The sequence below is a fragment of the Dermacentor albipictus genome, chromosome 1 (genome assembly GCF_038994185.2).
Source record: "Dermacentor albipictus isolate Rhodes 1998 colony chromosome 1, USDA_Dalb.pri_finalv2, whole genome shotgun sequence".
In the NCBI taxonomy this organism is placed as follows: Eukaryota; Metazoa; Arthropoda; class Arachnida; order Ixodida; family Ixodidae; genus Dermacentor; species Dermacentor albipictus.
The window spans coordinates 239,775,030-239,792,021 of record NC_091821.1 but is presented as its reverse complement, the minus strand read 5'-3'; the positions used below and the strand labels follow the sequence as shown (position 1 = coordinate 239,792,021).

Sequence of the window (16,992 nt, the reverse complement as noted above, 5' to 3'; positions counted from 1 at the left end):
ATACCTATATATGGTAGACAAGAAGATAACATCCTCAGTTGAACTAAGAGGAAACAAGGCAAGTGGGAAACAAAACAAAGGTTGCGAAATGGCTGTGTTGAGCATCATCATCCCAAAACAGTGATATAATCGCAATCTGTTATATACGTATACAAGGTGCCTCAGCTAAGATGGGCCAAGTCAGGCTCAGCTCTGGAAAAAAAAAAAAAGACAGGACTAACTGCGTTTTGTCAGTAGAAGTCTTCCGCTAACTTACGCATTTTTGTGAGTGCGTTTAATAGCCTAATTGCCCGATGCTATTTAGCAAAAGAATAATACATACTGGTTTAATTGTGCAAATGAGTGCAACATTGTGCGTCGCATTCGAAAAGATCATGTGCAGTAGTTTTCTCCTGGCTACATTTCTCTTTGGTATTATTTCCACGTATAAAAAATTTTGGCTTGCGTGCATGATAGATGGTCATTATTGTTTGGACAGCGATGCGTCCCAAATGGTGTAGACTGTTTTTTTATGTGTGGAATTACGTAAGAAATGTAAAGTGAGTGCACGCCACAGCAACGCTCTGAGAGGGTAGAACACGGCGTAAAACAATTAAATTTCAGCCGCTTTACATGCCGAAACCAGGATATGATTATGAGCCACGTCGTAGTGAGGGGCTCCCGAATAATTTTCATCGCGTGGGGTTCTTTAACGTGCACCCAATGCCCTGCATACAAGGGCGTTCTTGGAGTGCGCCGCCATCGGAATACGGTCGCCGTAGCCGGGATAAACGAGGCGTTGTTGAAACTGTTGGTCGCGTAGGTGGCAGCTACAGTAAAACACTAGCGCCACAATTTAAGCGAAGCGTGTCATATTAGGAGAGTTACGGACGACTACAAGTTACTCTCCTCCCTATAGACATGCTTTTTCTCCTCAAATCGTTCGCCGTGTTATCGGCGTTACGCTCTGCCTTTAATGGCTCTGCGTCATGATATGACGTCGGGTGGTGTACGGTTGTCGTGGAGGCAGCGCATGAAGCCTCTCCGACCTCTCCGCTAGCCCCCTAGCCATCCATCCCCCGCGAAAGTTATCCAAGCAGCGTACGTTGCGATCGGTTTGTCGCAGCGCCGAGCGTGTGCGGTATTCCGGTAGCTGCCGGCGAGCTGGGCCTTCTGGCGAATGGGCGGAAGCGTATACTAAAGCCCCTCCAAACTATACTACCGCTGCGATGAAGGGACTTTAGCGAGAACGTGTACGGCCTGAGTGGTGCAGGCACCTGGTAGCTCAGAGAGAGACCGGCCAAACACAGAGCTAGTATTGCGGTTACTAACTGCAAACCATTTTAAACATTTAAAAAGACAACGCGTTCACAATTACGCTCCTGCAGAAAATTTACACCAGCAGTTGAGTACGCTCGGATACCTCCGAGATCGCGCGAAACCGCGGCACGAGCCGGCCAACCCAATCCGGTGCGCTCACACAACAGAGCCGCGGAACCAAGAGAGAACGGAAGATCACATAGTTTCGATTTCAAGGGCCGAACGTGCCTCCGTATACTTGCGCGCTTCTGGCACTGTGCCAAGCTTTGTCGGCCGTATACTTCGACGAGATTCCCGACAATATGAGCCAGCCAAGTGGAAAGCGGAAGGGAAAGACCGTCACCTAGGAACATAAACACGCTATCGTAACGGCTGCCGCGTCAGGTGCTAAAAAAAGTCGCGTGTAGCACATGTCAGAAAATCTTTTGCCGTTTTATTGAATTTTCATCTCATACGTGGCTGCGTAGCGGTTCAGCGGGCCGCGGAGCCGTAGTCTTCTTTGCGTGTTTAAATGTTGCGTATGCCGTTTAGTATATACTGTAGTAAACGGAAATAGTCGGTATAACGAATTAATGGATATAACAGAATTCCTGCTTCCCCTTCAACTTCGTTATAACGAGGTTCGAATGTATAAATGTTTTAAGCAGGCCCGGTGCAAAGCTGCTGAGCATAAGGTCGCGAGTTGGATTTCTGGCCTGGTCGATTATTTCACGAGGGTGCTTAAACTAGAGAACTGCGCGGGCTCGGGCCTACCCGAAAATCCGGGCCGGGCTTTCGCGGCAGGCTCGGGCGAAGCCCGGGCTTGAAGCTTGGGGCTTCGGGTTGGCCCCGGATTTGAGGCAGCGGCACCTGCCCCCCCCTACTCGTGCCACCACTCCTCACACACATTGCTAAAGCACCGCCAAATCAAACTAGAGACTTGACAGCTATTCGGCGGTCAACGTTTTGCTGCCTTTTTCACTCCTTTGGACGGCGGTATTCATCAGCATCTCCTGGGGTGTGAAGGCAAGTTTTCACATCGATTCGGTACCCGCGCGATTAACTCGACATGCGTTCAATTGTCACCATCTATTACACCTGCGATACACTAGTGGTGCAGGTCGAGGCATTTCTCCTTTGTGCCTCTCTCACTTTCTGTCACCATCTATTACAACGGTCACGCGCGTCGCTATTGCTTCGTTAGTTCAACCTTTGTTTAGACTGATTCAGGCACCAGGAGAGGGATTGGGTTCGTAGTCAGCTGGCCTGCATGCTCGTGGAGCGAGTTGCGGTCGGAGACAACGCCATTTGTGTTTAACTTTTCCTTTTGCTTTATTGTTTCCTCGAGTGACGGCTCGCCGCGACGCTGACATATATCATTGGAACTATAATCTCGTGATATGGGTTAGATAAGGTGCAAAATAAAGTCATGCGAAACAGCGTCCATGTTCAAACCCTGCAATAACCGTTAAACCCACAAGGAATATAAAGTATAGGGTTCGACGGAAGCCCACCTGGTCGGGATGAAGCATGAAACAATAAAACGACGGACACCGACCAAAAGAAGTACTAAAAAGGAATAAATCTAAGAGACGTTTCGGCTTCCCTACGGAAGCCTTGTTCCCAATGGGTTGGAGGAAAGTTCACGGAATCTTATGCATACTTCAGAACGTGACGTAAGCAGCGCGTGCACGACGGGGGGGGGGGGGGGGGGGAGGAGGGTTTATAATCATGGGGTTTTACGTGCCAAAACCACTTTCTGATTATGAGGCACGCCGTAGTGGGGTATACTCCGGATATTTCGACCACCTGGGGTTCTTTAACGTGCACCTAAATCTACGTACACGGGTGTTTTCGCATTTCGCCCCCATCAAAATGTGGCCGCCCTGGCCGGGATTCGATCCCGCGACCACGTGCTCAGCAGCCCAACATCATAGCCACTGAGCAACCACGGCGGGCAAAAAAAAAAGGGTGCCATCAGTAATCGGTGTTCCCAGGTGGGGGGAGGGTACCCTCACTTCGATTGAGCGTGTGACATGTTTTCTGTATCTCCAATGATTCCAGATGCAGCCGCGATTTCAGGTTTCTTTCTCAGCCGATAACACTCGAGCAATCCCAGTCGATCTTGTGGCCCGTTGCATCTGTGTTCTGGGCAAGGGCATTCGAATGTGTTCGTCATGAAGTATACATAAGCTTCCGTGAACTTTCCTTCAACCCATTGTGAACAAGGCTTCCGTAGGGAAGCCGAAACGCTTTTTAGATTTAATCTTTTTTAGTACTTCTTTTGATCAGTGTCCGTCGTTTTATTGCTCCATAAGGAATATGAATGCCATCTGTTACCTCGTTTGGTTTTTCCGTAATTGTACAGCACTTTTCATGCAAAACTGGCAGCTGGAAACAAGAGTCGCTACGCCGCCAGAAGTGCAGAATGATTCCCTGTGTTTTGAATGACGCATCTACCGTTATCAGTCTAATCGCCTGACGTAGCCACTTCATAGCTATGCTTCTGAGGGTGTTTTTCTAATGGCGCATTCTATAGGGCGAGCAGGAGCACTCGAAAGCGTCTCGAATGGGGTCTCGAGAGTAGCTGCATTTCAATGGACGAACAGGAGGAGGAGCGCTGTGATCGAATTACAGAAGAGGAACAGTTTGGCGACGCCGACAGCACCGCAGTAGAAGTTCGAGCGGCCCCCGCGCGAAAAGCGGAGTGCGAAGGAAGTCACATGACACAAACACGTCTTACTATATTATTTTTGTTGTGTTTCCATCGTTTTGGTTCAGTGTGCGGCGGCAATGGCAGCTGAGCAAGGAAGTTCGCACGATAATCGTCGCAGAAAGGTAAACAATCTGGTCACGTGCTACACTTTCATCCTCGCGCATGTTTTCGGACCGCATGGAGCAAGCAATCGCGCTCTCGCTGACCTACTGCTCAGCTCCTCACTGCCCTTTGCCTCCGCTCTCGGTCCGCGAATAACAGTGACGGGCGCCAGTGTGAGCTCCGCGAGATGTTGACAGGACGGACTGCATCTATCGCATCGTTCTATCGCCATGGCAACTTCGGACATTGGTGCCTGGAAAACACCCAAGCACCATATTCCCCGAGTTCTATTTTTTTTTTTTTTGGTGGGTGGGGGGGGGGGGGGGCTTGGTGGGGGCGCCTTCTGCGAGCGCCAGCAACAATGAAGTGCTCCTCTTGAGAAACGAGCATCACAGTATTAAGTACCCAATGTGTGCAAGGTGTTCGCAGGCTTTCGGAAGAAAACGAGGGAAGGTGACGGACGAAAACTTTGTGAAGCAGTTAGCGAAAATAAACACCTTAAGCGCTGCAATGAGGGCACTGAAGAGAGGCAGGTATGCTCGAATCGTTCTATTTTCTGTGCAATAATATATGCGCAATAATAATCAGAGTAGCGATTTGAGAAGCAGCGTCAGAACAATCGATGACATTTTAGCAATTGCTCAGTTACTTTCGCCAATTACATTTCTAATGAAGTAATTCTAATGCGTTACTTTTTTTTTTTCAGAGCGTGTACAAGCCTGCAGGTCGATATCAAAAGGAGTGAGAGAACAAGGCATTCAGCTTCCTCGTTGCCTCTGATATCAAGACGTGATGGAATCCAATGGTCAGCAACGGACGCTCCGATATCACAGGCGGTGCCTGTGTACGTGAATGCAGCGCACGAGAGGACTTCCTGGGTTTCCTTTCATAAAGCGACTGCGAGATTCACGGGAGCCGCAGAAAATAAAAACGCTGCTGCCAGAAGACTCAGCCCATTTGCAGCAGTGTTGGAACGAAAAAAAAAAAAAACTTTTCTTCCACTTTTTCTTTTCTTTTTCTAGCGAAGGAGACGGGATCTGCGGATGTTTGCATCCTGCTCGCAGCTGCGATACAGCTTGGACGTTTGCGCAAAATGTGAACTGTGACGCACCTTCAAAAAAACCATCTCAAATCTCAATCGCCAATGCATATTCCCATCTCTGAAAGGCTTATGCATCTCGCACATTAATCAGAATCAACGAATAGCAACGAAAATGTAGGCAAACTGTCTGGGTTACTACGAGAAGACCGCTATAGCAGTTTGGGCTTGGCTCCAACGACCGTGAAGTCGAACGTACGACGCAGGCGAAACCAATCAGCTGAGCATAACATTGATTGATTGACTGATTTTTGTCAGGAAGGCCACGCGTGCCTCATCGTGTAGAGGAAAGCAACGGAACGGAGCATTAAATAGCATTAAATGAAGCAAATACAAGATTGACGAAGGTTATCGTGGGACAGTATTTAAACGTGAAGTGTCGTAAAGAAAATTTGGGCAATGCTTTGCGGGCGGGACTAGGGAAGAGATATGGGAGTACCCCTCGTATACGTAGCACTAAATAATTCTCTTAGAAAACACGCCCACAAACACGTCCTATTATGGCCTCCAAGACCTTCGCCTAGCGCTGGGCATATCGAAGCAACGTATTTGGCTGTTTTCTTCTTTCGTGTCAAAGATTGAGCGCTCACTAGATTTTGGGGGTGGGGGGGGGGGGGGGGAGAAATATGCGCTATTGTAAAGTCACACATCCGAAAGCGTGCCGTCACGAGTGAGCATGGGTGGTTTATGGTGCTGTGCAAAGTCACTGTATCTGTTCTCGTGTTGCTTAATTTCTGTTTTCACTGTACGCCGCTATTATGACAATAATTAAAAATTTTTCAATTGCTCACGAGAACAGCAAATACTAATTTCGAAGCATCAAATTATGAGTAACGTGGGAGTGATGAGTCGTCTGCTTGAGCAGACGACACGTGCGGTAATGATCACTGGGACGAGCACGCAAAAGCGTGTGGCGTTCGGGGTTATGCTTTATTCATATACACATCAGTGCAGCGAGGTTTATACGCCAGTTACACGCCGAAGTGAACGCCTCCGTGTTTCTTTATCGCAAATACATCAGCGATGAATGCGTGTAGCGCACCCTTGTGGCGAAACGCTCTCGGGAGACGTACTTTAATTACCACGTGATGGGCATTCAATCACCGTGAACCACCTTTGTGTTTAAGTATCTGATAATAAACTCTAGATAATACCCTTTACCGACATTTTACAACTACTTCAACGCGACAATGCGCTGACTACAATGGCGCATAACTAAAAGATCTGGCCACACGTCAAAACAACGCCTTCCACTTGATTAGAGAGTTCCGAAAAAAGTGACATGACGTACCAGTGCATTACAAAAGATGTTCCAGGGTGACTCCAGTGCAAAAACGAGTTACTAAAAATTGTGCTTCATGCTAATTCTACGTTATTCACCTTCTTCTTGTGACTACGCGTTAAAGAAGCAGAGTTTAGTTTGTAATTACAATGAAAAAGAAAAAATGGTTGCTACCTTTCAATAAATTATGCTGCATTTTACTGCGTATGATTACACGCAACCGAAGGCGGTAAGGTTACACCCGACAAGCAGTTTTAATGATGAGCACTACCTTCATGCCATTAGTTCTTAATTAGAATTTAAAAACAAAAGCTGCTGCTAATGCGTAAAACAATTAATCTTGTGAATAATTAGGCACAGCGTTGCCAAATTTTTGAGTAAATGTTAAATGTTGCCAGACTTTTTAAGAAAGAACTTGTAGTTTTAAAGTTACATTGAATTATAAAAAAAGAGCAGCACTTATTCTTAAAACAAAAAAATAGCAATAATAAAAATAAGAAGGTTTAAAATTACACGAGTTTTTCGATTTTTCTTTTTTAGCGGTTGTTGCTCAAATTTAGCAAGACTACATTGTGGCCAGATTTTTATGTCAATGCAACTAACACCTCATTCGATTTCAAATGTATCTGTGCGAGTAAATTGTTGTGTAGCTATCAGGTGTTTTTCCGCACAAGAAAGTGAATTTTCTCACACTCTATTACTCCCATTGTTAATAGCTGCTTGTGTCTTTCGTCTAAATTTGATAGCAAGAGAGCTACATTTTTAGTAAAACGGTGATAGGCGTCGCAATTCACGACATTTTCATGAAATGAACCAAAATTGTATTTCTAATGTGCACATAAAAGCAACCCAAAATTGTGCAATGGCAGTTTTACAGAAGCTTACGGTTGCTTGGGAAACGTCACGCGAAGAGCGCGAAATTCAATTGGTGGCGTTGCTAATGAACGCCACGGAAAGGTTTCCGTCCTTGAAATATTATCCTGTCTATCTCATCACAAAAACATTTTTGCGCACGTACGTGTGAAAAATTGTCATGAATGACACAACCGGCAAGAGAAAGGGTGCTACGGGACAGCAAACAAATCGAGGACGGATGAGTTTTGGTAGTGCGCTGTGGTTAGGGAATTTGCAGCCAGAGTCGGCTGATCGCACAAGACCATACTTGGAGATCGTTGGGCTGCGATGTTCGTGCTGCAATGTACAGATACTGACCTGCAGTGTACAGTGCTAATGATGACGCCGCGCTGGGCCATTGAGATCATACGTAGACTATATTATACATACATTATAGCAAATTAGTTCTATTTATATTTCTTTCATCAACACACATTATAAAGGCAAGTTCTTTTTTTTCTCTTGTTTATCGAGCTCCTTGCGCAAATGAAACCTACATATCCGATTAGAGGTGAAATACGTTTCGACCAAGCAGGTACATTGGGTTTGCCACTGTTCCTGCTGTGTCTCCGAAAGGCGACTGTATAGGAAAGAACCCTCACCAACGAGAGAAAGCAACCAGTGAAATATAAAACACAAAGTATTCCAACAAAGAACGGAATAAGCTATCACGTTTTCACTGGTACGTATCCAGGCAGTCTGCACAGTGGACAGACAAGGCAAGGTCGAGTAAATTGATTATTTCGGCGACGCTTGACTGAGATATGGCTATATGCGAAGGGTCTTACGAAATGCTACTTTGCGGGAGGGAATCTGAAAGTGCACAGTCAAGGCGGTGGAAATATTGCGAGAATTATAGTACTGTTGCTCAACGAAGGGCGGAGACGCTGCCTGAAGATATCCTTGCCTTAATAACGAAACCAAACCGCCGCACAAGAGCAGATAATTAAAGCTCAGATAATTAAATGTAAGCTATATGAGAGAAGAAAGAAAAAGGTAAGGTGCAGGTATGTAAGGTGAAAGAAGCATGTGTAGAAGCTCCAATTATCTTCGTAATGTCGAAAAGACGCCACGCTGTAGCAGACGACGTTCGCAACATCAAGCAGCGCCACAGCAGATATGAACGTATAATCAAGGTCAAGGGCAAACTGGTTTATTGGTTACTTTTTTATTGTAAAATAAGTATGACACACTGAGATATAGGTTTTAGAAGAGAGGAGAAAAGTGCTTCTCTAACCTCGTTCAAAACACAACACATAAGCAAATGATCTTATTAACGCTTGTCGCGCCACCTATCGGCCTTTAAACAAAGGTTTGAAAGCACTTAGCATGCACAACGTAAGGCTACGTCTCGCGACCATAACTCGTATCACCAATAGCCACCCGATGGAAGCACAAGCGCTGTTACGGTTTGCATTTCCGCAGAAGTGATTCGTAAAGTTTTCTTGCACTGCTTCACTAAGTATAAATATTTACTGTTTTGTGGCGCCCTCATAACGTAAAGATTGTGAAAATGTACAGTGCTGGATATCGAGGCTGACTGGGGTACGTGAAGGTTCGGTCATTGAAATGTTTTAATTCAACGGTAAATAAACCGAAAGTCGCGGGATACAAGGGAAGTTACCACAAAATGGAATGACCACAGAAGAAACAGCGCTAGAACGAGCCGACAGAGACGCTTTGTGACGATAGGAAGGGTGTGCGCAAGTTCGGTGTTCAGAGCGTCTGCAACTTCAGCTACGATGGACACGCAGCGAATCATGTGAGACATATACACAAATAAGCGCACGCTTTCTCTTACTAAGTTAAACCAACATCTCCAACAGAAAGTTATGTTTAAACCTCGTTGCTGCATGCGTCAGTAGGTGTCTTGCGCAAGCAGCTTTGTTTAATTGTCTGTTTGGGTAGATTCCTCGTTGGTGTTCCTCGCGCGGGCGCGGTAGCACTGCAGAAGCGTTGCGGGGTGCTTTTCTCGTCTCGCGACGTTAGATTGCATTTTTTACCAATACAGCTCCAGGAAGGCACATGTAACCGGCAAACAGACCACAGGAGAGCACCTGAGACTAGGCGTGGCAGGAACTTAGGCGCATCCATGGAGCAGTGGGGGGAATCAAAGCTGGAAGTAGGGCGGTCCGTGGGTTGGGGCCGCCGAGGCCGGAGCGTGCCAGGGGGTGTTGTTATAAAAATTGGCTGTCAGCGATAGAGAAAAGCCAATCTTATACTACCCCGGCACGCTCCAGCGTCGGCGAGCTCCAACCCAAGGAGCAGTCCGGGTTCTAGCTTTGGTTCTCCCGTTGCCGCTTTGGTGTCCTGGAGGCGCCGCCAATAATGCGAGATAATGACACGTTGTTACATCTAGCACATAGAAAGTATTAAAGGAATATAGTCACGCCCAGGTACCAACTTGTGACGCAGCGCTACCACGCCTGTGCGATGATAATTATGCAAATCCAACGAGGAATCTACTGTCCACGCAACCACCAAAATTCTTGAAATAATGTGTGTGAGCTTAAGAATATTTCCAACACATTTTTGTCAAAGGTAGCAGTACAGGTGCTTCTCTAATGCAAGATTCCACGCAGCGTCAACAACTCTGGTTCTTCAGGGCTCGGGATTATTCGCGCTGCGTACATCCGAATTTTGAAGCGCGGCTTACTAGTGTGTTTAACCGCATGCTTGACTAAACTGGTGAGCTTGATTGTATGCTCGACAGTAGTACACGGTCGGCTGCGCGGCGCAGTGCGTGTGTAAAAATTTCCATATGCACGCGTCGGTGCTGTGCTTCCAATCGCACGGCATGTGCATTCCGTTCCCGCCATCATTTCACCCGTAGGCTGTGTAGGAACTGCTGCACAGTCTTCGATATTTTCGGTAATCATAGGTGTGCGACTTACAAACATGGCTCCTTTCCTTTATGACCTAGGAATGACGCGATAAACGTGCCGTACGAAACATAAACATTACACTTATCAGTGACCCAAGCTTTCACGAGTATGTACTATAACGAAAGGGAACACGCGAGTGTGTGGCGGGCAGCTTCGCACGTTACCGACAGCGAGAGAGGAGCCCCTGATGGAGCACGGCTAAATGTGACCGAATTTAAACGTAAGAGGGGGAACATGAGACGGTGCACTTCCTTGTGTTGTTACCCCCTTCGCGCAAAAGTTTCTTTTCGATCAGTTTGTTTTTCTAGTTTTCCTGCGGACGATGTGGGATCACTGATACCCACATCGCTGTAGTATGTCGAGGGCGAGCAAATCAGATGAAACTCGATACACCAATGTGCTATGAACCGATACTGATTCGTGGCAGCACGGCTTCTGCTCTTTATTCTTTCGCGCAAAGGGCGTCGGCTGCCCGAAAGCCACGCACTTCTATTTCCCTTCGTAAAGCTAATGACAGTGCAATGGAGCGCTGGTTTGCGATGGTTACGAACGTCCCTTGGTTATGTAGTAAACATGAAGCTGTACACAACCCCTAAGCTGTACACAACCCCTTAATCGCTAAATATAACTTCAGAGGGAACCTAATAAGCAACTTTCGCGCTGTAAAGGGAACACTGGAACAAAAAAAGAAAAATGATATTATTTTTCTTTGATCGGGTGCGATCACTCAGTGTTCTGGGACTGGGAGGAAGATAACCGGGACTTGATTCTGCAACCAGCAAGTGGACTTTCTTGCGCAAGACGCGTGCCATGTGGCGGGGCACCGCGTATACCCGGCAGGAGGGCGAATTTCACGAGTGGGCCCGAATGCCTCGGGAGGCCAGAAAGAAGGATCAGCTTACCCGAATTAGACGTTTACCAAACTTGCAAGTGCACTTCGCCGCATAGCACATTTACGCAACTAGAGGTGGCACTGGTCATGGTTGAACAGAAGACGACGTACTATATGCACATCCTGGGGCTTGTCTCTTGCACATGATTTCACCTGAGCGCCAGATCTACATCTTTACTGTCATAAGTCAAGCAAACTGATCGTGCGCGTTGATTGAAGAAATCACAATGCCATCGTTATTCTGGCAAACTTCTCTCAGTAAAGCTAGCTTCACAATTATAAAAAAAAAAGGTTCATTTTTATTACTTTTGTACACCATTCACAGATCTGCTGCGCTGCCTCAAACCCATAAATAAATAAATTTAATTAGGTAAGCTTTAGAAACGTCACATGAGGGGGGGGGGGGGGTCTACTGTTGGCTTTTTCCTATACTCAGGATGCCTGGTGGGGCAGCTGAAAGCACGACGCGAAACCGATCGCGTTCTGTGATAAATTCCGTGTTCTGGTTGGTAAAATAGTGAGCACACTGCTTCGTTTTGGCACTATAACGTCAGCAGCGTTAGTGAGAGTTGCAAGGGGAAAAGAATAGAAGAGCGCGTGGGCTGAGCTAAAGAACTACACTGCACAAACGCTGTGAATGGTACACTGTTTCCTAAGGGCGACCATGCCCTATGCATTAGAGTCCACTGGTTTACGATTTGTTCGCTGTCATTTCCAGAAAAAGATGCGTAGTATAAAAACGTAAATCTTCGGCGCTGCTTGTTTCGACAAAGTGAATGAACTCTCTCCGCAGTACGTTATTTATTTCTTACGCATCAGCCGCGTATATTTGCGTATGATGCGCGATGCCTCCCGCACTTCTTCGAAGTTTCGTTCACATCAGAATTTGTTTTCATGCAGCTATCGTTTTAGTATGCAACATCACAGGGGACTCTAGAGTATCTGGAACACTCGTCAAGGGCGATAACTTTCCAACTCTGCTGTGAGCATTTCCACTCAAGGGAAAGAAATTAAACAGCGCGAAAGTAGAACTTCGACACGAGAGAAGGAATGAAACACAGCGCTGACTTCTAAATGGCTTATTCTTTTCAAAATGGACGCTGTATACGTCTCACGGACAACACAAAAATGGAGCAACAAAGAAAAGAAGAAAAAAAAGAAAAGCTTGTTTTATTGGTTACGATATACGATAAAATAACGACCTTCCTTTTAGTTTTTTTTCTGAAATTTCTTATTTGTGTCCTGCTTTTCGCTTGAATTTCTCGTGCACCGTGTAAAGGTGTCTTTTCAAAAAGAATAAACGTGTTGGCAGTCAGTGCCGTGTTTAATCCCATATCTCTTCTCAGGTGACGAAGTTCAATTGAAGCGCTGTTAGTTTAATTACGTTCAATAAGCTATGTGAAACCTGCAGCCTGTCCGTGATTATAGGCCTCCTGGTTTAATATTCCAGCCGCTTTGAATTTTTGAAAAGCGCATGACTTGTAGCGTCATGGCCAGGCTGCAACCACGCTCGTAATAAATTAAGTATCCGTGTCGTGCTGACGGAATTCTCGTTTCGCCTTGACGACGTCACCGCGCAGTCTCCGCGCAAAACGGGAGCCAGTGTGCCCGACACAGCGATTGTCCTGCCATCTCGAGCGGAGCACGGTAAACTCGCAATTTGGTTCGTAATTCGGTTCAGTGTAGTTTAGTTTAGTCATGATTGAAGTGGCCTGCTAAAGCTTAACGTCGTACGGCTTCCACCGTGGGGTGAATAAGAAAAAGTGTGAGTGCGAGAAAGAGCTTGGAAGCATTCATACGACGCGTTGTCAACATCAGTCAGTGTACCACTGTTGCCAAAGGCGACATTTCGCACTGGCCAGTGCTTCTCTGCGTAAAATACAACCTCCCATCTTCATCAACCTATTTTAAGTCGACCAAGACCTCTTCCTCCGATCTCCAATTACCCCTGTGCCACGCCAAACGATTCCAACTAGCGCCTGCGAATTTCTTAATTTCATCACCTCACCTAGTCTTTTACCGCCCTCTACTGCGTTTCCCTTCTTGGCACCTAAACTGTCACCCTAACGGTCCACCGGTTATCTAACCTACGCATTACATGACCTGCCCAGCTCCATTTCCTTGTCTTAATGTCAATTAGATAATCTGCTATGCCCGTGTGCTCTCTGATCCACACCGCTCTCTTCCTGTCTCTTAACGTTACGCCTATCATTCTTCGTTCCATCACTCTTTGCGCGGTCCTAAACTTGTTTTGAGCTTCTTTGTCAGTCTCCAAGTTTCTGCCCCATATGTTACCACCGCTATAGAATGCACTGATGGTACACATTTCTTTTTAGTGATATGGTAAGCTTTCAGTAAGGATCCGAGTATGTCTGCCATATGCGCTCCAACCCAATTTTATTCTTCTGTAAATTTTCTTCTCATGACCAGGGTCACCTTTGATTAATTGACCTAAGTAAACGTATTCCTTTACAGGCTGTAGAGGGTGACTGGCGATCTTTAACTCTTGTTCCCTTGCCAGGCTATTGATCACTATCTTCGTCATCTGCATATTAATCTTCAACCCCGCTCTTACACTTTCTCTGTTAAGATCCTCCATCATTTGTTGTAACTCGTCCCCAGTGTTGCTGGACAGGACAATGTCATCTGCAAATCGATGGTTGCTGATATATTCGCCATTCATCCTTACCCCTAAGCCGTCCCAATTTAATAGCTTGAATACTTCTTCCAAGCACTCAGCGAATAGCATTGGAGAGATTTCTTCTTGTCTGGCCACTTTCTTAATAGGTATCTTCCTACTTTTCTTGTGGAGGATTAGGAGAGATGGGCGTATTTGTATATGTTTTATATGTTTATGTATAAGCATTATTTATTCTGTAAACGCGCTTTTCTTTCTTTCGTCTCTTTTTTTTCGCGCGTTACACCAAGAGGTAAAGTGGTTGCCCTTCTGATACTGCTTTTTGATAAAGCATATTCATCTAGCGATAGTCGGAATTTACTGAACTGTAAAGTTCAAAACTTTACAAAATGTTAAAAAAAGAAAACCGAGAACCATGGCTGGCCGGAATTGGCAGATGAGGTGGCACACGGCATGTTCAAGTTTTTGCACTATATTTTGCAGCGAATACGAGGCAAGCGCCCACGTCACGATTAGACGGCTAGGGCCGGTGTGGCCAGAAGTAGCGCGATTGACGAAAGAAAACCTTTACCAGGGCAATACAACTTCCGCTTTAACAATATTCCGCCGATTTAGGTATGAAATCCAAACAGAAGGTGTTCAGATCGGATATATATATTTTATCTCTAACCCACTGTCTTCATAAGCGGGACGCGTACCTCACAAATGCGGTATAACGCTGATCCAGCCTTGGTCGCCATTATTAAGCACATTTAATTAGCTTTCAATTATTGGAGATGTACTGCATAAATTCAGACTCGTTATTTTCGTTGCGCTCTTTACTTTTGTCCCACTATATGTGCGCCGAAAGTGACACGAAACAGATTTTTACGATGAAGCTCATCGCGTTCACTGTATACCTCCGAAACTGCCGTTTATAATGCAGCCGCTTTTCGCCTTGCATTCACGTCCTGTAGCAGAACGTTTTTTGAGACAGACTCAAAATATAACACGTCGCGATGCAAGCAGAAATCACTATACTTAACGATTCTCTCTCGATTATATGTAGTGGCAATAAAGTTAGCGTACGATTTTCCCACGAAGATTTTTCCCCCCTTTTTTTATAACGGTGTCTTGGTATGGCGTTGGACGCCGGCGGTACTGGTTGCTACTAATGGCAGCATTGGTTCACCCGAAACCTGACAGAAACAGTGGCCGACGCCAGTCAGCAGAAATTTCCATTTACTTCTTGGGCTATAGTTGGTTCGTATCTATGGAAAACATTATTAGAAACATTATAGAAACATTATTAGGCTCGAAATGAAGACCAAGAAGGTAAGAAACAGCTAGACGTGTTTCTAACCCTGTCGAATGTAAAACCGTTTCGCGCGAAGATCTACGTGCTTTTAACGGCGTCTTTATTTTGCGCCATTTTTTTTTGTCCTGTGAAATCCGCGACCTGCCGTTTGAGCATTAAAGGGACTTACCCATTTGGAATGCGAAGTGGTGCAGCATGGTACAGCGACGGCATGGTGGCGAGGTCGATGGTGGAGGGGGTCAGACCTCTTGGTCGCCGCGTTCATGGCCATCAGGGAGTAGCTTATCTGAAACGTTGGAATGGGTTGACGCTCGAACTACAACGCCGATTTCGTGACAAGTGAAGTTTAAAACTAATATATATATATAACTCGGAAAAACACCTTTATGTAGCACGTATTGAGCAACAGAAAGCTGTGTCAGGTGTTTTTCATGCAGCTCTACAACTTTCTCATTGACAGTTTTCATCTTATTGTACTATTTCAGAAGTTGATTAACTGAGCCTTATTACATATATACACGGCGTCCCAGCTAACTTGGACCAAGATTTTGAAAAAAATGTATGCGTTCTTCAGAAGCGCAATCGCATGGATGTTAGCGTTTCTCTAAACTTACAGTATCATTTTTTTGCTCGTCCTTCCTTGTTGAGTAATTAGCCGAGATACATTAATTAAATTTTTAAATATAGCTTGAAACGTTCAGGTATCCATAGGAAAGTTGTGGAGCTTCACAAATATTGCCCAACCCAGGCACTTCCAACGAGATAGACTTAGCGTGGCCGTCTTTATTCGGGAAAAACGAAAACCCGCGCAGTTTTAGAAAATACAACGTGACAGCGCGCTCTGTGCGACCGAATGCGCCTTTACATACACCGCGATTACAGCGCTCTCATGAGTGATTTGTAAAAACATCGCCAGCGCCGCGCCTTCCCTTCACTTAAGAGAAATGGCTTCAATCTTTGCTCTGCTCTGACATTACCGACAGCGGCTAGCGACGGCGCTCCGAAAAAATGCTTCGTCAGCAGCCGCTCGCGCCTGTCGCCGAAAAACGCACCGTCATCAGCCGTTTATTCCAATATGACGAGAAGATAAATTTTTTTTCCAGCGTTCAAGTCGATGCGGAATAGAAAAAATACACACAAAACATGCATTACACATCTGGAACCTGTGCGAGAGTGAGCATTTGTTACAACGACGCTTTTCGCTTTTATTCCAAGCTGTGCCAACGGTTGCATGCATGTGAGCTCGACTGTCTATTACTGTCGTGCCGCGCAACCGTTTCGAAGAATTTGTTTGCAGTGCCTAAAGTTTGCGGCCTTGGTGGGAGCGGCACAGGGCGACAAGAGGAAAGCTGAACGTATACCGGCATTGGCAATCTGGGGGAAGACCTAACGTGAACACAATTATGAGGAGTTGCTTCACGCTGAAACAGGTAGATTCAAGACGCGGCACCGAAAAGGGACCATTAGTAAAAGGGCTGAAGGAGATATTTTGGCTTTCATGACTGCAAACCCTCATTTCAGCGTGCGTGATGTGAGTGGTGCGGTCGGCATTTCAAAGTCTGCAGTGTTAAGAGTTCTTAGGAAGGCTGAAATGCATCCGTATCACCTCCAACTGCATCAAAAGCTGCAAGAAAGAGACTTTCAATGGCGGCTTGATTTCTCACATTGAATCCTTGTTAAAAGTGACGAAATACCGGATTTTGTTGACAAAGTGCTCTGCACAGATGAGGCAACCTTCTCCAGAAATCCTCAAGTCAACATCCATAATGCGAATTACTGGAACGATACGAACCGCATTGGGTGGCGCAGACCAGACACCTGTACCAATGGTCATTCAGTGTGTGGTGCAATATCTTTGAAGGAAGAATAACTGGCCCCATATTTTTTGACCACATGCTTACTGCTCAGC

General features: G+C 45.8%; 1 protein-coding gene across 1 annotated transcript in view; it reads right to left on the bottom strand.

Moving 5' to 3' along the window:
• Positions 1-16,992, bottom strand: part of LOC135901568 (uncharacterized) — a 1,085,637-nt gene that overhangs the window by 317,996 nt on the left and 750,649 nt on the right. Inside the window, exon 9 of the mRNA XM_070531118.1 lies at positions 15,253-15,369. Within this exon, the coding sequence (XP_070387219.1) occupies positions 15,253-15,369 (117 nt within the window). The remainder of the gene's footprint in view (positions 1-15,252; positions 15,370-16,992) is intronic.